Source organism: Bombina bombina, chromosome 2 (assembly GCF_027579735.1).
Source record: "Bombina bombina isolate aBomBom1 chromosome 2, aBomBom1.pri, whole genome shotgun sequence".
In the NCBI taxonomy this organism is placed as follows: domain Eukaryota; kingdom Metazoa; phylum Chordata; class Amphibia; order Anura; family Bombinatoridae; genus Bombina; species Bombina bombina.
In genome coordinates this window covers 918,596,476-918,621,651 of record NC_069500.1, presented here as the reverse complement: position 1 = coordinate 918,621,651, position 25,176 = coordinate 918,596,476, and the positions used below count along the sequence as shown (strand labels likewise).

The 25,176-nt window shown below is 37.0% G+C and overlaps 1 protein-coding gene across 1 annotated transcript in view; it reads right to left on the bottom strand.

Moving 5' to 3' along the window:
• ADAMTS3 (ADAM metallopeptidase with thrombospondin type 1 motif 3) overlaps positions 1-24,422 on the bottom strand; it is a 357,608-nt gene extending 333,186 nt beyond the window's left edge. The window contains exons 1-2 of the mRNA XM_053703328.1: positions 23,709-24,422; positions 22,593-22,620 (exon numbers count right to left, since the gene is read on the bottom strand). Of these exons, the coding sequence (XP_053559303.1) occupies positions 22,593-22,620; positions 23,709-23,777 (97 nt within the window). The 5' untranslated portion in view covers positions 23,778-24,422. The remainder of the gene's footprint in view (positions 1-22,592; positions 22,621-23,708) is intronic.
• Between the last annotated feature and the right edge of the window lie 754 nt (positions 24,423-25,176).

Below are 25,176 nucleotides of genomic sequence, written 5' to 3'. Positions count from 1 at the left end.
ACCTTTGACAAATAGGCCTCTAAGGCTTTACACTCTATATCAGATCACATTGAGACTGATTTAATAGACCCCCCTTAGTCGCAACAATACTAATAATGATCTGGAATAGCGACTAGGTTCATACGAACAGCTAATGTCTTGCAGCATATTGAGGACAGCCTAACATTTATTCCTGCTATACATATTGTTTGTATTCATTAATCAAATGCACAAACAGATTCTATGCAATCGATTCACAATGTATTATCATTGTTAAACGTGGTTTACACCTGTTTCTACTATTTTTATATGTAGGTATTTTAACCACCGGTGGTCTAGATAGATTATCACTGCTACTACTAGGTTCTTTTTATTTTTGACTATTTTTTTCTCATTGTTGATTATTATTTTTTTAGCGCCCTCTTATTTGTTGTTATATTTAAGATTGCGAGAGAATTGGGAAATTATCTCTTACTAAGAGCTGTCACGCAAACATTTGGGATACTACTGTTTTCTTATTGTTGCTGACCATGTCCATCCCTTTATGACTACAGTGTACCAATCTTCTGATGGCTACTTCCAGCAGGATGATGCACAAAGCTCAAATCATCTCAAACTGGTTTCTTGAACATGACAATGAGTGCACTGTACTCCAATGGCCTCCACAGTCACCCAGATGAGAGAGAGAGAGAGATAAAAAGCACACATCTATCACTCTATCTATATTTCTATATATCTCTATATATAGAGATATATTTAGATAGATATATAGATAATAAGCACACATCTATCTCTCTATTCTTCCACCAGAGATAACAAGCACACATATATCTATATATCTGTGTGTGTAGAATGTTATATCTAGAATACATATTTTGATGATCTAATATGATGGTAACATCCACATATTACAAGTAGTGTTGCTAATTGCCTATTAATGTAACCATCTGTCCTATTTAAAACAAAACTCAAAAGTTGATATATTGAAACTTGTTACAGTGGGGTAAAAAAGTATTTAGTCAGCCACCAATTGTGCAAGTTTTCCCACTTAAGAAGATGAGAGAGGCCTGCAATTTTCATCATAGGTATACCTCAACTATGAGAGACAAAATGTGGAAACAAATCCAGACAATCACATTGTCTGATTGGGAAAGAATTTATTTGCATATTATGGTGGAAAATAAGTATTTGGCCACCTACAAACAAGCAAGATTTCTGTCTCTCACATACCTGTATCTTCTTCTTTAAGAGGCTCCTCTCTCCTCCACTCATTACCTGTATTAATGGCAACTATTTGAACTTGTTATCAGTATAAAAAACACCTGTCCACAACCTCAAACAGTCACACTCCAAACTCTACTATGGTGAAGACCAAAGAGCTGTCGAAGGACACCAAAAACAAAATAGTAGACCTGCACCAGGCTGGGAAGACTGAATCTGCAATAGGCAAGCAGCTTGGTGTGAAGAAATCAACTGTGGGAGCAATAATTAGAAAATGGAAGACATACAAGACCACTGATAATCTCCCTCGATCTGGGGCTCCACGCAAGATCTCACTCCGTGGGGTCAAAATGATCACAAGAACAGTGAGCAAACATCCGAGAACCACACGGAGGGACCTAGTGAATGACCTGCAGAGAGTTGGGACCAATATAACAAAGGCTACCATCAGTAACACACTACGCCGCCAGGGACTCAGATCCTGCAGTGCCAGACGTGTCCCCCTGTTTAAGCCAATACATGTCCGGGCCCGTCTGAAGTATGCTAGAGAGCATTTGGATGATCCAGAAGTGGATTGGGAGAATGTCATATGGTCAGATGAAACCAAAGTAGAACTGTTTGGTAGAAACACAACTCGTCATGTTTGGAGGAGAGAGAATGCTGAGTTGCAACCAAAGAACACCATACCTACTGTGAAGCATGGGTTGGCAACATCATGCTTTGGGGCTGTTTCTTTGCAAAGGGAACAGGACGACTGATCCGTGTACATGAAAGAATGAATGGGGCCATGTATCGTGAGATTTTGAGTGCAAACCTCCTTCCATCAGCAAGGGCATTGAAGATGAAACGTGGCTGGGTCTTTCAGCATGACAATGATCCCAAACACACCGCCTGGGCAACGAAGGAGTGGCTTTGTAAGAAGAATTTCAAGGTCCTGGAGTGGCCTAGCCAGTCTCCAGATCTCAACCCCATAGAAAACCTTTGGAGGGAGTTGAAAGTCCATGTTGCCCAGCGACAGCCCCAAAACATCACTGCTCTAGAGGATATCTGCATGCAGGAATGGGTCAACATACCAGCCACAGTGTGTGACAACCTTGTGAAGACTTACAGAAAATGTTTGACCTCTGTCATTGCCAACAAAGGATATATAACAAAGTATTGAGATGAACTTTTGATATTGACCAAATACTTATTTTCCACCATAATTTGCAAATAAATTCTTTCCAAACCAAACAATGTGATTGTCTGGATTTGTTTCCACATTTTCTCTCTCATAGTTGAGGTATACCTATGATGAAAATTACAGGCCTCTCTCATCTTCTTAAGTGGGAGAACTTGCACAATTGGTGGCTGACTAAATACTTTTTTGCCCCACTGTATGTATTTAAAAACAAGTCAACAATACTGGTATTAAAAAGGAAATAATGAAAGTGCAAAAAGAATATACTCTAACTCTACTCCGCTAGCCCTAGACTCAAGCTGTCTTAAATGTGAGACTACTTATTCATAAGCAGCGTCGCGGTACACATATAAGGTTGCTTGATGGTCCCAGCGTGGCATAAAGAGAGAGCTCTCACAGTAAGTAAAGAGCGCGGCTGTATTTATTATTAAAGAGGGCGGCTGATTTTTAAAGCTGTATTATTTCAGGCAAAAATAAAATTTTCAGCCAGCAGGTCCTATTTGAGGCAAAAATAAAATTTTCAGCCAGTGACTGGTGTTTTTTTTTTTTTTTAGCTAGGTGACCACATCAATTGAAATAAAATTAGAGGTAGCCCTTGTCTTACAAAAGCTTGCCCACCCCTGCTCTAATGTGTTACATAGCATTATGTTATTGTACTGTTGCTTGCATAAAACTGTGTTCAACCACAATCCTTTAAAAAATGTATTACATGATTTAGCTGCAAAAATCCCCATAGACTTTGATGGCAATTTTATGTTGAAAAACATTAGATACGTTTTCCTTTGTGATTAACCCCTTTGTGTTTAACGCCTACATAGTTAAAGTCATTTCCAGAACAACTATGCAGCTATGTTGATGAGCCAATAACAAGAAGCATATGAGTGCAGCACTGCTCCCGAGCATATCTAGGTATGCTTTTCAATAAAGGATACAAAAGCATGACGTAATTTTATAATAGAAGTAAATTTGAATCTATTCAACCCTTTTACCATTATTTCATACTCCTGTGCCAAAAATGTTTTCAGTCATTTGGACTTTTATCTTATTTTTCTTTAAACTCCAAAAAAATATTATTATATATATACTATATATTTATTAGTATACATATATTAAAAAAATGTATTTGCCCCAAAAACAAGTATTTATGAGCCCTGGTGAAAACCCCCCAGAGTAAAGCAAACTGTTGCTACACCTGATGATAATAATAATAATTAGTAGTAGAAGTATGATAATCACTTGACTGCTGTAAGGACTTGAAATCCAAAAATAGGACTAGTGTTGTGAGGTATTTGTCATTATCTGGATGAACACAGATGGAAGTCCAACCTACTAAACAAAGTAAAAAAATAAAACAAGCATTGCCTACTTCACATAAGGGGTCTCTATGTATTGTGAGGGTCTACATTTGTTGTGGTACATTCTGTGAGACCTTTCTTTGAAAAGAGAGTTCCCACCAATAGGTTTATAAGGAAAAATTACTTTAAAATGTCACTTCTATATCACCAAAAACCTCTGTGGTGCATTAAGAGGCATGTGATTATTATTATCACAGTGGTCACCTGAAAAAAAGAGAAGCATGCGACACCTCATCTAAAAAGGAGAAAATTAGATACTTTCAAATCAGTACAATCTAAGTAAAATCAGAAGGTTGGAAAGAAACTCTAACAAACCCCTCCACTACATTTACATACTCAGTAAATACATTAGTAGGTCATTAACAATTGTATGCCAATCATGGGTAAAACTAAAAGATGGTGTGCTCCTCTTTCATAAATGTGGCCTCATGGCTTATAACAAGAGTTAGGGGCACTAAAAGAGGTTCATTCCCCTTAGCAAACACCTCCCTAGTGTCTTCATAGAGCAGGTGATCACCATTTTCATGGAGATCACCAAAACATTAGAGGGCATGTGACCTGCCATTTAAAATAGAGGTATTACTTTTTCTCAAATAAGGAGCCTCAATCTTCTCTAATTAAATAAGAAAGGCCCATTACCCTTCACACAAAGAAAATCCCTGATTTATAGTTTGTGGCGAGGTGATAACCATTTGTAATGGTGAAAAATTGCATCTCAGGGGACCAGAGACGCCTGGCAAGTTGTTTAAAATTGCATGTTCTATCTGAATTCTAAAAGAAAGAAAAATAGGTTTACTATCCCTTGAAACACTTTAATAGGAAATCAATTATTTAAATGAAAGACATAATAGTCGACTGTGTTATTACAACAGTTAAAAGAAATATGGAAAATGTTGCTTCTGTCCTTTAACTTTCCCACACCTTTTATATGCTAGGACAGTAGAGATTTTGACTGTTCTTTCTTTCATCTAAATTGACTGTTTGGCATCTAATTTCTTCATCCATTACAAGTGTTCTTGAACATTTCAAACTGTAATTTCTAGTCTCTTGGCATGATCTCTTATTGCCGGTGCCATGCTCCAAGACTGAGGAACACTTTTTGCACTGATCTTCTGTGAACGCAAGTTTAAGCAGCATTATTTGTTTGGGTTGGCCAGTCAGCATTAGCGGTCAACTTGTTTTTACCTTTTGATGTGTACTCAACGCTCTAGGATGTTTGGATTGAGGCTGCTACATAAATGCAGCTTGTTGCTATTTGCCCTAAGCCTGCATGTATCAAACTTCATATGGGCAAGACGCACTCTTTTGGCACAAAATTTCTCTCTTATTTGTTGCTTTATAAAAAAAATAAAAAAAACGTAGTACCTACTAAGATCAAATTGAATCAATGCCAGGTCCTTTTTGCCCGAAGATGACCCCATATATGTATTTTAAAATAATATTTTAAATTTTTCTTGGGAGGGGTTTCATTTTTTTTTCTTGTTGATGATGTATTTGGTTTGCTGTTACTGGAGGTTCAGTAAGTTCTACTCTATATTTCCTAGTTTACTTCATTCTCTGATAAATTTATTAGTGTAGATTGCTGTCACAAAATATGGGTTCATATTAAAACTTGACAATGCGTTCTTCAATAACAGTTTAGTTTAAAAATGTCAGCACATTTTAATAGAGTTCTGTCAGATGAATGACAGATTCATTTTTACATTGATGGAGACAACTAATTCCAAAAAAGAAAACACAATCCCATAGTTTGCAAGGATGTTTGATTTTCGTTTTGCACTTGCCAAAGCATAAAAGGGTGTAAGTGGTAATCAGCACACAGTTCCCACACAGCCTATAAATGGTTTTCAGCTTGTCATAAACGCCTGTTAATAGACTTTTATAATATTGTTTGGATTAAAGGGTCAAAATGAAGAGAGAGAGAGAAAGAGAGAGAGAGAGAAGAGAAAGGAGAGAGAGGAGAGAGAGAGAGAAGGAAAGAGAGAAAGAGAAGGAAAGAGACACAGAGAGAAAGAAATAGAAAGAGAGAGCAAGAGAGAAAGAGTGAGAGAGTGAGAGAAAGAATGAGAGCAGAGAGAAGGAGAGAGAGATGAGAGAGAGGAGAGAGAGAGAGAGAAAGAGTGATAGAAGAGAGAGAGAGAGAGAGAAATAGTGAGAGGAGAGAGAGAAGAGAGAGAGAGAGAGAGAAGAGAAGAGAGAGAGAAGAGAGAGAGAGAGAGAGACACACAATCACCGGAAGACAGGTTCCCAAGTTTTGATAGGGGTTAACACATAGGTATAGTCCTGTTACAAACAGCTTCACTCCTGATTATCACCCCTGTGGTTCCTGCTCAATATCCACAATCCTTGTGGCTCCTAAGTGGGACTTTAACAAAAGATGTGGCCAAAAGTATTGTTATCCTTGCATTTAAAGTATTCGTATTTGACCTGTACTCTGTGTTGGCGTGTATGCCTTTTTATGTGCTATCTAATAAAGGAGCTTTTTTACTGCTATTTGGTGCTGGTTCGTTTTTTGGCACTTACCCAGACCTATCCATTTGAGTGCAAGGATTCTGGCTACTTCTTACCTTGTTATTCTCTCAGGGAATCCGGTGAAATTTCCCTGTATCGTCTGTTTGCACCTGTTGAACCAGAACTTTCCCTTCTGGCCACAGCTCCCGTGGGGAGCGCTGAAGAGGGAACATAGAGCGGTGCTGCAGAGACAGCATTGATGACAACGCGGCACATCGGGTGATTGTATCCACATACTACACGGAAGCGTTTACCAAAGGAATTTGCAAAAGTATTCGTATACTTGCATTTAAAGAGAGAAACTGGAGTTTGGCAAAATGCATGTTGACAAGACGCAGTACTTCTGGGAGAATGTCCTATGGTTAGACCATACAAAAGAAGAGCTTTTTGCCCTTACACAACAACTCCATGGCACTAGGTGCTTAGAATCTGTGTAGGACACAATGAAATCAGAAGACTATCAAGGCATTCTGATGCGAAATGTACTGCCCAGTGTCAGAAACCTGTGTCTCAATCATAGGGCATGGGTTCTCCAGCAGGATAATGACCTGAAACATACCTCAAAAAGCAGCAAAGAACAGATGAGAAGAAAATATTGGACCATTCAGAAGTGGTCCTCTACAAGTCCAGATCTGAATTCCATTGAACATCTGTGGAAAGAGCTGAGACTCCCAGTTGGGAAAAGGCACCCATAAAACCGAGAGAACTGGAGCAGTTTGCTTTAGAAGAGTGGGCTAAAGGCTGTGCTACAAATGTTAGGTTAAGAGTACCAATATTTTGTCTGTGAAATTCTCCTTTGTTTTACTGTTAAAAGTAAAATGTGAAGTCATAAATCAAAAGTGAAATTTCTGTTCTATTAAATTTGAAATAAACAATGGTGGATACTAGGGCTGGGCGATATGGGAAAAAATGAAAATCGCGATCTTGGACCTAAAATATCGCAATTGCGATTTTAATCACGATTTTTAAAAAAATGTCTTTACTCATCTGTCTATTACATGACACACAGCTCTCTAAAACCTTACAGTTGTGTTAGTTACAGCTAATTTGTGATTAGAGGTTACTTAGAGTTGTGCAACTTCAGCCCACGTTGTTCTTACACTGCGTGTTACCTCCCGACTGTCTGCGCTCCCACAGAGGCCCTAGCAAAGTACCTTATACATGCATCTTACATTATGAAGTAGCGCGTTGCTTATACACTAATCCTCACATCGTCCCTGTACAAACTTACCGTGACTGTAGACCGTTAAGTAAACACTCATCTTCCAGCGGGGAGAGTAGTGAGGGTGGATGCATGGAGCTCCGGGCTGAGGATGAGGATGAAGTCACAGCCCAAAGAGGAGGCGCCCCAGACTGGGGGGGGGGTCACTGCTTCCGTTGGATGCCTTTGTGCTCTCCAGTCTTAGTCTCCTCTTATCCCATGCTACTGCTGCTGCTGAAGCCAGCCCAACATCTAACAATGTGTGTTATCTGCCCTGATAATGCAGCAAGCTCAGTAACCAGCTCCTGCGCCTTAAAGATCCCAGTGCAGTAACTCAGGGCTCCATATTGTAAGGCATAAGAGAAACCCTCAAACAACTTCCAGACATGCCACTGACAAAACGGTTTCTGGGTACGTACCGCGGTACACACACACACACAGAGGCCGTGTTGTTAGTGGCATGTCTGAAAGTTGTTTGAGGATTTCTCTCGTGCCTTACAATATGGAGCCCTGAGTTACTGCACTGGGATCTTTAATGGACCGCAAACAGCTAAAGCAAATATTTACCCCAAGGCCTGCAGCAGAGAGGGCTGATACAGCTGACAAATGAAGCGCGAGTGTAGCTTTTTTTTTCTTTTAAATAGATTTACTCGGCAGCGGAGCCCTCCTGTGCGTCATATATAACGTCATAGGGGGCAGGGTTATAAATTGCGGCAATTTAAAATCACGATTAATCGCATCGTGAGATTAATGGCGCAGCCCTAGTGGATACCTAATACAATTTTTACTTAGTTCAGAGAAAATTGTGCATTTTCCTAAAAAAGTTGAAGGGTACCATCTATATTTGCTGTGGTCAGTAATGCAAACATTATAAGCTCTAACTAATAAGCACATGCAATTTTTGCATCAGCATGTCCCTTTAACATTGATTCTTATATCCTCACTGATGCTCTCAGCATCTCTTTGTTTTTTCATTTTTATTTTGATTGCATCAGCTACTGTTCTATCTAGTAAGGATCAGACCCTAATCCACTGGAGTAATCTTTATCTAAATCCAGGTTAATGCAGTTTTACATTAAGTGAAATAATAATAAGACAAAGTCTAGTGAGAAAGCCTTAATCCAAACTTTAAAATCAGATTTCTGGAAGAATGAGCACTTTATATATACACTTTATCTGCAAACTGTAATGGTTAACAATGGTGTTAAAGCTGATTTGAAATGTAATTTCTTAATTCGGCCTTCAACACTAAATAAACTATATATAGTGTTCTACCCAGGACCCTTTTAGCGGGTGCCCCACCCAGCTGATTTTTCGGACCACCATGCTAAAATTTTAGCCAATATTCAGCTAAAATTAGCTAATATTAAAAATGTTAAATTTTTATTGCACAGATTATCATTAAATACATTTATTTTAAATTATGCAATTAATTTGTGCTTTGGATAGCAGAAAATGATATAATATTAGAAAATATAATAATGTCCCCACCCGGCTACTTCATAATGCCTTCCCGGCTGGCAAAATATTCAGTGGAGAACACTGGGATGATGTGTTCAAAACAAAAGATTAGTCTGAGTAGGATATGCAGATGTATATTGTAAATTTATATTAGTTGTTTAAATATTGAAAAAAGTGTAAAGTTTTAGGTCTCCATTAATTAAGCAGCGGATACTGCTTCGGAGCCCCATCGTTTCAGGTCCGCCTGAAACGGAAGTTAAGAAGCAGCGGTTATAAGACCACTGCTCCTCATCCCGATCTATATCTATAAAGCAATTGGTGCCGCCTGGTTGTAACTAAGGTTTCCTTTTCTGCTACAGCCAATTACGGATCAATTATAAATGTGTCACTAGAGGAATATAGCAGTGTAAAGTCTGGAGTCTGCACTTCTAACAGTAATTGGATAGCCCATGTATTTATGAATTACATTTCAGGAAAATGTGAAAAGATAATTGAAATATATTCCAATTTTTTTTCTTTACTACATAAATTAAACATTTTATATTACAATCTCAAACAGTTTAATGTACCTTTAAAGGGACACTTTGGTCAACTTTTTTTTGTTTGTTTGTTTTATCTACAAGGCATTTCATAGTATTTCAGGTTGATTGTTTGTTTTTTTCTGAAAAACTCATGTCCAAAGTTTTCTCGTTATACATGCAGAGGCGTGTCGCTCTCAATTAGTAAAGCACAGGCAGTTATCAGCCAGAGATGATTAGTAGGTAGTAAGTAGTAGGTAGTAGTAAAAAAAACAATACTGCAATATTTTCAAAGTTCAAGAGGTGTCTAGATGTGCCCTAACAACTTTAAAAAAATCCTTTAAAGTGTCCATAGTACTTCTTAAAATTTAAAGGGACATTAAAGATTATGTATTTCTTTTAAATCTTTACTATGAAAAGTGTTACTTTTAAATGCATACTACGGCCCCATGGTATTACTTTTGAAGTGGGCGACCGTGACGTAGGGTATCTGAATTTTAGCGCTACATTAAAACGTAAGATAAAGCGTATCTTCATTAAAACTGATTAATTAAACGCTATCTAAAATTTTGCTAAAATTCCAGTTCTGTTTATGCAAAGGGAGAAAGTTTAGCATCACTTTAACTAGTAGGTGTACGAGATTCCAAGCCGAGGAAACTCTCCGGACACTTTCAGGACTTGTAAGACAACATACACAGCCCACCTTTAACATTGCACAAGCGGGTGTTTGTGCAGCATACTGCTATCCTGTCTGCAGGGCTTCTCAATCATCTCCAACAAATCAATCTGGGGCGAATTAAATCCACTAAGAGGTGGCAGAGGTTTAGAAGCAGTAGTCTTAAAAGGGACGCGATACTGAAAATAAAACTTTCTAGATTCAGAAAAATCATACAACTAAAGAAAAAACTGACATTTAGGTTCGTTATCAAATTTACTTTGTTTTGTAAGCATCCTTTGTTAAAAAGCAAAGAGTTTACAGCTCATATACGTATATGCGTGTGACTGGCTTACAGTTGTCACATGAATCAGAGGTTGGGAAAATAAAAAGGAAACTTATAATTTGTCCGAAAAAAAGAAATCGACACTGTTTCTTTCTGCATTTTCCATTGTTTTCTAAATACGTGCTATGAATTATGCTGACATCCTCTCTGATGTGGCTGTAAGCATAACTATTTTAATCTGCACCTGATACAACCATAACACATCGGAGCACACAGCGAGAAGAAAAATAGCAAAGGCAGTAGTAGCCTATGTGGATTCCAGCAGAAGAATGTGGGATCTCCGTGAATATTAAGTACACTATTCCACCAAGGCAGAACAAGCTGTGATCTGAGATGTCATCACAGAAAATGCAGCATGTCTGCAGAAAGAACAGGACATACGCAGAAGCTGTTAGCATAAGCACTTTCACTGTGCATCGCTGCTCCACATGAAGCCGTTCTCTTCAAACAGTGCTATGCTCTGGCTGCATAGTGTAATTTTTTGTTAACACTAGTGATGCACCGAAATGGAAATTCTGGACCGAAATCGAACCCGAAAATCCAGGATACACTTGGCAGAAAACTGAAACTATTTAATGAATGAATCTAAATTGAAAGCCTGCAAGCCAATAAAATAAATAACACTTTTATTGAAAGTAACACACTAAAATTGGACAAAAAATATCTTAAAACAATAACATGCTACACAATAATTTTACCATGATAAAAAAACAGGCAAAAAAAAAAAAAAAAATGGAAAAAAAACAATAATGCTATTTTCGGCCAAAATGTTTCTGCGACAGAAATTTTGGTGCATCCCTATTAAATATCAATGTACTGTATTATTCTTTATTTAGTTCTGTGTAACAGAATCAGATTTAACAGGTTGTGTTTTTTTACCAATTATCCAAATAAAGTATAGTCCTAGAAAACTACTATTATCTGCAAAACAGTAAATCAAGTAATGAACTCAAACAGCAGCTCTAGGCTAGCATCAAATTAGAAATTTTCCACACAATAATTTTACCAAAAATAACACGCAAAAAAAACCCAAAAACGAAATATCCGAAAATGCCATTTTCGGCTGAAATGTTTCTGCGGGCGAAATTTCGGTGTATCCCTAGTTAACACAATGCAGTCAGAGCAAAGTGCTTTTTGAAGAGAATATACGGAGCAGCACTACAAAGCAGCAGAGCATTGATTGATGGCTCTCAGGGATTTTTTTCAACCCAACCCTCTAGCCTTTCCTGGTCTGTAAAGCTGTGACTCCTGAATGTAAGACATTCTTGTGGGCAATGCACCTTTTGTATTACTATATTTTTGCCTTACAATTCTGTAATGTTAGACCAAGCAAAGGACACCAATTTATTGAAGAGACATATTAAAAACTTAACACAATTTGTTGTTTTTTTCTCTGCAGTTAAAGGGATATGTAACCCAAATTGTTTCTTTCATGATTCAGATAGAGCATGCAAATTTAAGCAATCAATGATCTGCCGCTTTGTAGTGCTGCTACGTGTTTGAATATTCTCTCTTGGTATCTTTATTTGAAAAGCAGGAATGTAAGCTTTCATTTCAAAATTACCTGCAGGCACTATTTTAAATTAAAGGGATAGAAAGGTCAAAATTGAAATGTGGATATTTGCATTTTAAATTTGAATAGAAACATTTTTGCAATATACTACACTTAGCAAAAATGCTTCTACTAAAGATTAATACATATTTTCAGTGGCATACCCACATATGCTATGAGTGCCCTATGCACCACCATTTAAGCAATTATCAGAGAGCTGGCGTGGTGTGTATTGAGTCACTGAAGGCTTAATTTGTGTCATACAAGCCACTGCTGACTCTCTGAAAAAGGTGTAATGCTGGTGCACACTGCACTTATTTGCCACTTAAAAACAGTAATAACTTTTTGTAGAAACATTTTTGATAATCAGTGCAAAAATCTTTATATTTAAAACTGATATGCACATTTCAATGCTATCCCTTTAAAAACCTGACACTCCCACTACTGTCCCTTGTAATAAACTACTGCTATGTAGAGTTATGTTTTTTTGATTTTTCAAATTTGTTTTTCTTTTTTCCATATTCAATTTAAGTTTTAGTTTAGTTTTAGTAAGTCTGAGCAATGATTTTGTTAGTTAGAGTTTTTATTTTGTATTTCCTTTTATATTTCAGTTTCAGTAATTACAGTTAACGGGACATAAAAATGCAAAAAAGAAAATGCTGTAATGTGTTAGAGCATGTTATTGTACGGCTGCTCGCATATAACTGTGTGTTTAACCCCTGCTAAGTGGTTAAACACATAGTTAAAATCAGCAGAACTTTGTTAAAGATTGCTGCTTCACACATTGGGGTCAATTTATCATTTGCTGAGCGGACAGTCCCCCCGACATCGCTAAATGTTGACAGCATACACTGTTGGCATTTAACATTGCACAAGCATTTCTAGTGCCACCCACTGTACATTCGCGGCCAATCGGTCGCTAGCAGGGGGTGTCAATCATCTATATTGCAGAAAATAGTGCAATATAGTGCTTGAGAAAAGTGCATACTCCTGAGCTGACAGTCCTGCTTTTCAACAAAATATACAAAGAGAACAAGGAAAATATGATAATAGAAGTAAATTACAAAGTTGTTTAAAATTGCATGCTGTGTCTGAAACACACAAGAGAAATGTGGGGTTTGCACATCCCTTTAATTATAGTTTAATTTCAGTTTTCCAATGAAAATTATTTCATTTTAGTTTACAAAAAAAAATAAAAAATCCCTTACATAATAGACTTTTGTGGGAGCTCAGAGAAAAAATGAATGTTGAATATCACTCAAGAACTAAGGTAATGGTGAGCAAGAGGTGGACCCAAACCCAAACATTTTCTTTCATGATTCAGATAGAGAATACAATTTTAAACAACTTTTCAATGTACTTCTATTATTTAATTTGCTTCCTTCTCTTGTTATCCTTTCCTGAAAGGTTTGTCTAGGAAAGCTCATGAGCAGCAGAGAACCTAGGTTCTTGCTGTTGATTAGTGGCTGCATATGTACTGATTATCATTGGCTCACCCGTGTGTTCAGTTAGAAACTAGCAGTGCATTGCTGCTCCCTTAACAAATGATACCAAGAGAATGAAACAACTTAGATAATAGAAGTAAATGAAAAAGTTGTTTAAAATTGTATTCTGTATATGAATCATGAAAGAAAAATTTGGGGTTTCATGTCCCTTTAAGTGCGATACTAAAAGGAATAATGGTTTACTTTATATCTTAAAAAGTGCTACATTTTACAGCGTTTTTTTTTTTTATTGAGTAAGTACAACACTTAGCTCACCACTTGTAATACAAGTCCAAAAAGTGCACTAATAGCACTTCCTCCTGAACCCAAAGAGTGCACTAATAGCACTTCCTGAGCCCAAAGAGTGCACTAATAGCGCTTCCTGAGCCCAAAGAATGAACCCAGAGTGCACTAATAGCACTTCCTGAGCCCAAAGAGTGCACTAATAGCACTTCCTGAGCCCAAAGAGTGCACTAATAGCACTTCCTGATCCCAAAGAGTGCACTAATAGCACTTCCTGAGCCCAGAGTGCACTAATAGCACTTCCTGAGCCCAAAGAGTGCACTAATGGCGCTTCCTGAGCCCAAAGAGTGCACTAATGGCGCTTCCTGAGCCCAAAGAGTGAACTAATAGCACTTCCTGAGCCCAAAGAGTGAACTAATAGCACTTCCTGAGCCCAAAGAGTGCACTAATAGCACTTCCTGAACCCAAAGAGTGCACTAATAGAACTTCCTGAGCCCAGAGTGCACTAATAGCACTTCCTGAGCCCAAAGAGTGCACTAATAGAACTTCCTGAACCCAAAGAGTGCACTAATAGCACTTCCTGAACCCAGAGTGCACTAATAGCACTTCCTGAGCCCAGAGTGCACTAATAGCACTTCCTGAGCCAAAGAGTGCACTAATGGCGCTTCCTGAGCCCAAAGAGTGCACTAATGGCGCTTCCTGAGCCCAAAGAGTGAACTAATAGCACTTCCTGAGCCCAAAGAGTGCACTAATAGCACTTCCTGAGCCCAAAGAGTGCACTAATAGCACTTCCTGAGCCCAAAGAGTCCACTAATAGCGCTTCCTGAGCCCAAAGAGTACACTAATAGCACTTCCTGAGCCCAAAGAGTGCACTAATAGCACTTCCTGAACCCAAAGAGTGCACTAATAGCACTTCCTGAGCCCAAAGAGTGCACTAATAGCACTTCCTGAGCCCAAAGAGTGCACTAATAGCACTTCCTGAACCCAAACAGTGCACTAATTGCACTTCCTGAGCCCAAAGAGTGAACGAATAGCACTTCCTGAGCCCAAAGAGTGCACTAATAGCACTTCCTGAGCCCAAAGAGTGCACTAATAGCACTTCCTGAGCCCAAAGAGTGCACTAATAGCACTTCCTGAGCCCAAAGAGTGCACTAATAGCACTTCCTAAACCCAAAGAATGCACTAATAGCACTTCCTGAGCCCAAAGAGTGCACTAATAGCACTTCCTGCGCCCAAAGAGTGCACTAATAGCACTTCCTGAACCCAAAGAGTGCACTAATAGAACTTCCTGAGCCCAGAGTGCACTAATAGCACTTCCTGAACCCAAAGAGTGCACTAATAGCACTTCCTGAACCCAGAGTGCACTAATAGCACTTCCTGAGCCCAGAGTGCACTAATAGCACTTCCTTAGCCCAAAGAGTGCACTAATAGCACTTCCTGAACCCAAAGAGTGCACTAATAGAACTTCCTGAGCCCAGAGTGCACTAATAGCACTTCCTGGACCCAAAGAGTGCACTAATAGCACTTCCTGAACCCAGAGTGCACTAATAGCACTTCCTGAGCCCAGAGTGCACTAATAGCACTTCCTGAGCCCAAAGAGTGCACTAATAGCACTTCCTGAACCCAAAGAGTGCACTAATGGCGCTTCCTGAGCCCAAAGAGTGCACTAATGGCGCTTCCTGAGCCCAAAGAGTGAACTAATAGCACTTCCTGAGCCCAAAGAGTGCACTAATAGCACTTCCTGAGCCCAAAGAGTGCACTAATAGCACTTCCTGAACCCAAAGAGTGCACTAATAGCACTTCCTGAACCCAAAGAGTGCACTAATAGCACTTCCTGAACCCAAAGGGTGCACTAATATCACTACATTGAATGTATAGGGTCTGCTATAAAATGGTCATGTTTTATTTAAAATGTTTAACCATCCTGTTGTAATATCAGATTGCATGTTATTCTTTACACAAGACCACATAAAATGTAACGCCCCCTGCGCTATCAATTGCACTCCACTTGTAATCTAGTTCTCAATGTGCCTTTAAGTTCTCTGCTATACTCTTAAAACTATTGGTTTACTTCAGGACTTAAAAAGCTCTAAATTTTACAGCAGTATTTTGGATTGTGCTCAAGCACAGCACTTTGTAATACAAGTGCAATAGGTGCGCTAATAATGCTCCCTGTGAGATCCATTTTACAGTAGGAAACGCTAAAAAAAGTTTCAGCCACATCAAGATGCTTTGGCTAAAATATTTAACCATTTACTTGCAATACAAGAGTGTGTGTTATTCTTGTGCAAAGTTACACAAAAGATAAAGCACCCTGCGCTATTGACTGCGCTCTATTTGTAATCCAGCCCTAAATCTTCTTAATTTAACAAGTGTTTTTTTGTCTTTAAAATGATTGTTAGCTTGTTTATGTGCTCCACATTGCTATGGATAAAAGTGACCTATTTGTCAACGCAAATATTCAATGAAGATAACCCATATAGGGCAAGATTACAAGTGGCTTGAACACTAAGGGGCCGAATTACAATTGTGCGAGTGGACATGATCCAATATTGCGGATCATATCCACTGCACATCGATAAATGCCGACAGCATACGCTCTCTGCATTTATCATTGCACCAGCAGTTCTTGTAAACTGCTGGTGCAATGCCGCCCCCTGCAGTTTTGTGGCCAATTGGCCACTAGCAGGGGGTGTCAATCAACCCGATCGTATTGGATCGGGTTGATTTTCAGCGATGTCTGTCCGCCGCCTCAGAGCAGACGGACAAGTTATGAAGCAGCGGTCTTTAAACCGCTGCTTCATAACTTGTGTTTCCGGCAAGCCTGAAGGCTCGCCAGAAACACGGGGCATCAAGCTCCATACTGAGCTTGATAAATATGCACCTAACTGTGCTCAAAGTAAAAAAAATAGTGCATTTAAGCAACTTTCTAATTTACTCCTATTATCATTTAGCCACCAATCAGTTAGCAATACCCAGGTGCTGAACCAAAAAATGGGCCGGCTCCTAAGCTTACATTCCTGCTTTTCAAATAAAGATACTAAGAGAATGAAGAAAAATTGATAATAGGAGTAAATTAAACAGTTGCTTAAAATGGCCTGCTCTACCTGAATCATGAAAGAAAGAAAAAAATGGGTTTCGTATCCCTTTCATTCTGGCATGATTATAGGTAACTGAATTTTGGAGGGGCCATGTGAGCAACAGAGGTTAACTTGGTATGGAAAATCACTTTTTTAACCTCTATATTGTTGTATGTCAGCTAACACGGTGCTGCTGCCATAAAGGATTATAGAGGATCCTAAAGAAAGTATTATCTCTCAGTAGCACTTAGGAGCTGCCACAAGCTGAAGTCCCTGGACCCCTGTACCGCTTGAGTGTAATGACGGGCAGACAAATACAAGACAACAGTGCTGGAGCTTTATTGTGGCTCTGCTGCTGTCATTATCGCCAGAAACGCTTCTCAGCACGTTTGCATTTATTTTCTCGTAATGAGTATATGAAAACGCATGGCACAATGTTGTATAATACAGGGTTCCTTTTATTTCACTTAAAGAGACACTGAACCCATTTTGTTTTCTTTCGTGATTCAGATAGAGCATGCAATTTTAAGCAACTTTCTAATTTACTCCTATTATCAATTTGTATTCGTTCTCTTGCTATCTTGATTTGAAAAATAAGGCATCTAAGCATTTTTTGGTTCAGGACTCTGGACAGCACCTTTTCATTGGTGGATGAATTTATCCGCCAAACAGCAAGAACTACCCAGTTTGTTCACCAAAAATGGGCCGGAATCTAAATTTACATTCTTGCATTTTAAATAAAGATACCAAGAGAATGAAGAAAATTTGATAATAGGAGTAAATTAGAAAGTTGCTTACAATTTCATGCTCTATCTGAATCACGAAAGAAAAAAATTTGGGTTCAGTGTCCCTTTAAAGTACTGACGTGCGGTTATAATTTATTGCCTAGACTTATTTTTCAGAAATGAGGCAAATTCCATAATACAGTTTTTCTAATCACAATGGTCAACAAGATTAGGTTGATTAAAATACAATAGTATTGTCCAACAAACTTTCTGTCACAGAAATTTATTTAAAGGGTTATGAAACCCAAAAATGTTCTTTTGTAATTCAGGCAGAGAATACCATCTTAAAAAAAAATTCAATTTACTTCTAATATCACATTTTCTTTGTTCCCATGATATTCTTAGTTGAAGAAAAATGGATTAATTTATTTTAGAGTGCAAAAAAAAACTACTACTTTATGGGTGGTTTAATATATTTTAAACTGAGGTAATTTTAGATTTCCCCGAGACAAAACGCTTTCCATTTCCTTTGTGCAGAAAGGTGCAGCTTGAATGTCACTAAAATGTTAGTTGAAGTTAAAAAGAAGGGTTCTTACATATGACAATGAAATGCATTAACGCAAGATACAGCTATACCTTTGTTTTCAGTGTGAAAGGACGGTTAGTTAAATTAGCCATGGAAATACAACTAAGGTTAGTGCTGTTTACTGTTAGGCCTATTGACATGTTTACTTATAAAAAAGCATTTACTTAAAGTTAAAGTAAATTTTGATGATAAAGTGCCCGTTTTTTTAAAATTCAATTAAAAAGTTTAATTCATCAAAATGTACATTTCACTTGTGTTGTGAAAATACTTACCTTTTAATCTTCACAACCGCTGCATCGCTTCCTCCGCCCGTCGCAAAGCCTCTTCCTGGGTCTAAAATGAGGAATCCGGCTTCCTCCAATCACGGCATTGAATCAGACACTGATTCCCCAAGGGGGGGGGGAGTCGTGATTGGAGGATGACCGATCCGTCATTTCTGACGTAGGAAAAGGCTTGCGACGACCGGGTGAAGATGGAGCGGCTGTGAAGATTAAAAGGTAATTATTTTCACAACACAAGTGAAATATAAATTTTGATGAATTAAAGTGCCCCTGTTTTTAGTTGAATTTTTAAAAACCGGGCACTTTATCATCAAAATTTACATTCACTTTAAAGTGAAAGTAAATTTTAAGAAACTCTATTAATGCTACGGATTCACATAGTATCATACTATGTAGTCGCTAACTTATTTTTTTAAATTTTGTTCCTATTTTACAAATATTTATGTTTGATCGATTCTACGATCCTTTTAGGTTACCCCCCCCCACCGCTCATTTCCTGATTTTACACGTAAGGGCAGTCTCACCTGCTCTATACATGGTCATCGGTGCTCTCTCATCAATAATATTTTTAGCGCATGCGCAAATATCCACTCTCTGATATGATAGATATGAAAGAATGAAAATTCAGTAAGAGACGCATGCTCATTTGATGGTGGGGGCGTAGATTGAACCTTTTCAGATGCCACTGGGGGACTAATCAATTAGGTAAATCAATATTTGTCATCGCACAGCAAATCATTTTTTTAGGCGAGTGGAGGAACTGCGAAATAGTGTTGCGGCTTTCAAGGTAAATTACTCTGCTAAATATAGATATTTTAAAAAATTGATGAATTAAACTCAACTTAATTTAAGATGTATTTTTAGATGTGGAATAGAGGTTGGGGATAGTTGACTTTCACTTTAAGACTAGCGAACATTTCTAGACTACCATGAGCGTTACATTAAAAGGGACATAAAAATCAAAATTAAACTTTAAAGCATGGTTAGAGCATGTCATTTTAAGAGACTTTTATAATTTACTTCTATTATTGAATGTACTTAGTTCTTTTGGTATAATTTGTTGAAAAGTATACACGGGTAGGCTTCAGGAGCAGCAATGCACGGCTAGGAGCTAGCTGGTGATTGGTGGCTACGCACAGATGCCTCTTGTCATTGGCTCACCAGATGTATTCAGCTAGGTCACAGTAGTGAATTTCTATTCTGGAGCTGAATTTAATTATGTGCTTTGTTTGACCACTTTTGAGCTATATGCAAGCAATAGTGAAATAAAAAAATGCTTGCTTAATGTAGCCACCAATCAGCAAGCACTACCCAGGGTGCTGAACCAAAAATAGGCCAGCTCCTAAGCTTACATTCCTGCTTTTCAAATAAAGATACTAATAGAATGAAGAAAAATTGATAATATGAGTAAATTAGAATGTTGCTTAAAATTGCATGCTCTATCTATCTGAATCATGAAAAAAAAATTGGGTTTAGTATCCCTTTAAGTATCTGGTTTGAGACATCTAAAGTGTTTTCAAAAAAGCAAAGGTTTTATGAAACTGACATTAGCCAAAAAAAAAATTCAGCTTTATATATAAAAAAAACATAGTTGATATAATTCACATGTAAAAACATTTAACCCATCATTTATTATAGATATCACCTATGATAAAGTTGTATAGTATATATAGATATAAAAGTTTAAAAAAATACTCATACCCATTAAAAAGTAAGCTATAAGCTACAATTTCACCATGGTGGGTGTGAGACAACCGATCATTTATTTATACTCTTTGGACAAATGGACTCTAGTTGATATGGTCTTGAACTGGGACACCCTAGTGTTATCTCAAACAGTTCTTGTATAATACCTGATCCAACAAGTTAAAGTGATGATAAACTTTACATGTTTTAAAATCAGGTCCGAAATCAAAGCGATATTTTAGAGTGACTTTAATTGATTACTTCTCAATGAAGATGTAATGTAACTTACTTTTTAATCTAGCAGAGCAATTGTAATACCCTGTGCTCCGGCCGCACACTTATAAAGTATTTTTATTGTAAGCTAATGTTTTGACTGTTCTCCAATCGGTGCTCTAGCTACAAAAAAAAAATTGTGCAAGAGCCGTACGACTAGAGCGCTGATTGGAAAACAGTCAAAACCGTTAGTTCACAAAAAAATTTTTTGACTGTTCTCCAATCGGTGCTCTAGCTACAAAGAAAATTGTGTAATAGTCGTACGACTAGAGCGCTGATTGGAGAAAAGTCAAAACTGTTAGTTCACAAAAAAAAAATACTTTTAAAATGACTGGCCAGAGCAGGGGTATTAGAATAGCACAGCTAGATTAAAAGGTAAGTTACAGAGCGTCTTCATTAAAAGTGATCAATTAAAGTCACTCTAAAATATTGCTTAGATTCTGGGCTTGATTTTAAAACATGTAAAGATTACCATCACATTAACTTGCTTATATTTGTAGATACAAAACTGTATCAAAGACAGCTATATACTAGCCAGGGTTGTCATAATTCACTCACTGCTACAGTATGAGGGATGTGTTCAAGACAGCATTTGTCCATAGGTGGACAGCAGTACAGGGCAGCATTAAAGGGGTATGAAACCCAAAAAATGTATTTTGTGATTCAGCCAGAGCATACCATTTTAAACGTTTCCAATTTACTTCTATTATCAAATTATTATTTTTTTGTTCCCATGATATTCTGTTCTAAAGCGATACCTACATGACAGGAAATTGTGCTGCCATCTAGTGCTCTTGTAAATGAATAACATTCTTGCAAAACTTCTGCCATAAAGTGCTCCAGAAATGGGCCGGCTCCTAAGCATATGTTCTTGCTTTTCAACAAAACATACAGACAGAATGAAAAAAAATTGATAATAGAAGTAAATTAGAAAGTTGTTTAAAATTGCATGCTTTATCTGAATCATGCAAGAACAATTTTGGGTTTCATATCCCTTTAAGAATATGCATGTTTTATTCATAAATCTTTTTAATGAAATTGACCATGTTCTTGTAGCCTCTGGTCTGTTATTTTTCTGGAGTAGGCTTCTACATCAAATTAAAGGTTACATAGACTGAGCCATGTCCCAAGCGCTTGATGATTTGAGCATGCTTTCCAAGTGGCAATTAGCACTCCAAAGCCATCCACCACTGGCAATTAGTGCTTAGGCACTACAGCCTCTGATTGGGTGAACCAGCTACAATTTATATTTTATACAACAAAACAGTGGGGCAGCAGAGGGCAGTCTGGGGACTGCAAGAATGGGGTAGGTTTAATTTAAAAGGACATGAAACCCAAAAAAATATTTCATGATTTAGGTAGGACAGATCATTTTAAACAACTTTCCAGTGTACTTCAATTATCCAATTTGCTTCATTCTCTTGGTATCGTTTGTTGAAGGATCAGCAATTCACTGCTGGTATCTAACTGAACATGTGGGTGAGCCAATGACAATCAGTATATATATATATATATATATATATATATATATATATATATATATATATATATATATATATATATATATATATATATGCAGCCACCAATCAGCAGCTAGAACCTAGGTTCTTTGCTGATCCTGAGCTTCCTAGATAAGCATTTCAGCAAAGGATAAGAAGAGAAGGAAGCAAATTAAATAATAGAAGTAAATTGGCAAGTTTTTCAAAATTGTATTGTCTGTCTAAATCATGAATGTCTAATAATGACTTTACTGTCCCTTTAATATACTCATGAAGAATGCATATTTTAAATGGTTCCCTGTGCTGCAATTCTAATAGGGACATTTAATAGATTCATTAAAATAAATCAACTTAACATTTTCTTAAATACCACAATTTACTATACAATGTAACCTTATGAGTATTAATTTGATTCAGTTATATACAATTGTATTTCCTATTGAGGCAAAACTCTACAAATGCACATTATTCTTTGGTTGGAAAAGTCTTGTATCTTATTGGACCACTGCAAATTCCTGCCACATCCTTAGTTATGTGTTTTTACAATAATGTTTTTTTTTAGATTCCTAAAAAAAAGAGGATTAAATGACACTGCAATAGTTAACACATATGACAAAACCTTAACATAATTTTACAATTTACTCATTTTAAAAGAAAATCTGCAAAACAGTTTTATTTAATTATTTTATGTGTTGGCTTTTGATTATTTTTTTCTCAGTACATACAAAAATATTCACTGTAATATAATCATCTTACCTATTTTGATCAACTGTTCATTACCAGCCTAAAATGAGGAAAAAGAACAGAAAACCGTTAGCTTTTTTTTTTTTTTTAGTAGGTTTAAGTAATTTACAGAGAAGAACACTGCCTAGTCTGTGCTTAGTAAAAAAAATGCTTCAAGCAAATTGTAAGTTTATTGGTGGGGTTTTTCCATAACTAAATAAACATCTGTATTACCACCTATAGTCCAAGGGCTTTTATAATATGTTTAACATAGATACAGAAGCCCATGGAATCTTAGCACAGAGTGCACCATTCAATAAGTCACTTAGCTCTTGCCAACAAATTCAGTAGCAAAAGACCCTAAAATTAATTAAGCAACTGTTACTGTGGGTGCTGCACACCACTTATGGAAAATACTGTTCCTGTGGGTGCTGCATTTCACTGATGGAAAAGTCAGCTTCATGCTTTTTTTTTTTTTTTTTTTGCTTTTTTTATGATGAAATCTAACAGGAAAAAAATGCATTCTTAAATCAAGACTAAAGCAAATTATTAAATTATAATATGCATTCAAGATTTAGGCTAGCATAGTCTCAATATATAGGCAATATTTAAGTAAGTAAAGATGTAAAACTGAATTTATACAGTATGATTAAATTGTGCTTGGTTTACCATGGACTGGCATTGGCAGCTTAAATAAGATTAACAGGCAGAATGAGCTTTCTACATTAATCTGTCAAGCAAACTGAAAAACATCTTTACACTGACACGTGTAGCACCAAAAACGTTACTCTGTTATATTTTACTATAATTGTGTCATAATGTAGTATTTGCTCTTACATTTGAATTGCTTTTAACCATAAATGGAAAAATGGAAAATAACAAAAAAAAGCTAGATAACTAAATGAGAAAACAATGATAATAATACGATAAGTTTATATATACTAATTGAGCTTAAACGATAGATACTTGAATAAAACGATATGGACAGAGATAGATAGATAGATAGATAGATAGATAGATGATAGATAAATAGATGATAGATTAGATAATAGATGGGTGATAGACAGACTGACAGGCATATAGATGATAGAGATAGATACGATAGATAATATAAAATAAACTTATTTGAATGTATTTTAATTGACTTACTTTTTCAGCCGAAGTCTTGCAGATCATTACAGACACTGCTACTACACACCAAAGTGACAGGAGTACCATCACTGGTCCAGGTTAGGGGTACAGCTAATTCTCCACAGGATAGGATCCACACAAAAAATGTCACTCTTCACGAAAAAATAGGATCCGTCTAGGAGATTTCTTCAAAAACTAATTAAATTTTCCACTTCTTAGGGTTGTTGTTTTTTTTCTGTCTCTGCCTCCAAGTATGGTTCCTAAAAAGCAGAATTCGCTATATATAATATATGGGGAAGTTTCAATGGAATAACCTACATAACTTCAAATAATACTTTAAAGTTATACTTTTACACTTTTTTGCTAAGGGCAAAAGTGGAATCCTTCAATATATAGGCTCCCAGTCAATTTTATGGATAAGCAGAATTAGAGGATTCTTTGTAATAGCCCTTTAAAGGAAAAATACAGGCAGTCAGGAAAAGGAGACTTTTTTTACGCCTGTTTTTTTTTTTCTTTTCTTTTTTTTCTTTGCTCTGCTGTTATACTAGGTACTATCTATCCAAATTCATTAATAGGTTTTAAAGAGTATTTAAATTAATATTTGTCCAACTCTGACACGTGAAAGGGGGAGACACCTAAATGTAAGAGCAAAAGAAAGCTAAGCTTGCAAGAGGAAGAGGAGGAGGGAGAGGGAAAGAGTCAACTTGTGACTCCTATTGCTCAGAGAGCTGTCTGCTCTCCCCCAGCAGCCACCCTGAGATCTAATACTGCAAGGGCCGTCAGAAACTCCCCCAGCATTACGTCAATAATACCCCCTCCTCTCATCCTGACTGGAATCTCTTGAGTCCCTCCCTTGAAGCAAGCAACATGCAAGGGGGACACACAGAGTTTTACGCGATAGAGGAGAGTCTGACAAGGGGATACTAAATAAAAAGGAATGGACTAAAGTTATTTATTATTTTTAACAAGAATAAATTAGCATGCCTACGTTTGCACATTGGTTGTTTAAGAACTATCCCAAAATAAAACTGAATTGTTCCTCCGTAGCCACGTTCTGCCTGTGAGTGAAATAGCTCTGATATTTTAAATGCAATGTGAGCAGAACTCTTTTTTTTTTGAGGCAGGATGCTTCTGAAAAATGAAAAAAAAAAAAAACTGTTTCACTCTGCCACTATGCACATTTTATCTGAATGTATTATTTATTTATTTATTTTAAATTAAAGGGCCACTAAACCCAAAATCTTTCTTTCATGATTCAGATAGAACATACAAATTTAAACAACATTACAATTTACTTCTATTATTTATTTTGCTTCATTTTTAAGATATCCTTATTTGAAGAAAAAGCAATGCACATGGGTGAGCCAATCACACGAGGCTTCTATGTTCAGCAACCAATCAGCAGCTACTGAGCATATCTAGATATGCTTTCCAGCAAAGAATATCAAGAGAATAGAACAAATTAGACAATAGAAGTAAATTAGAA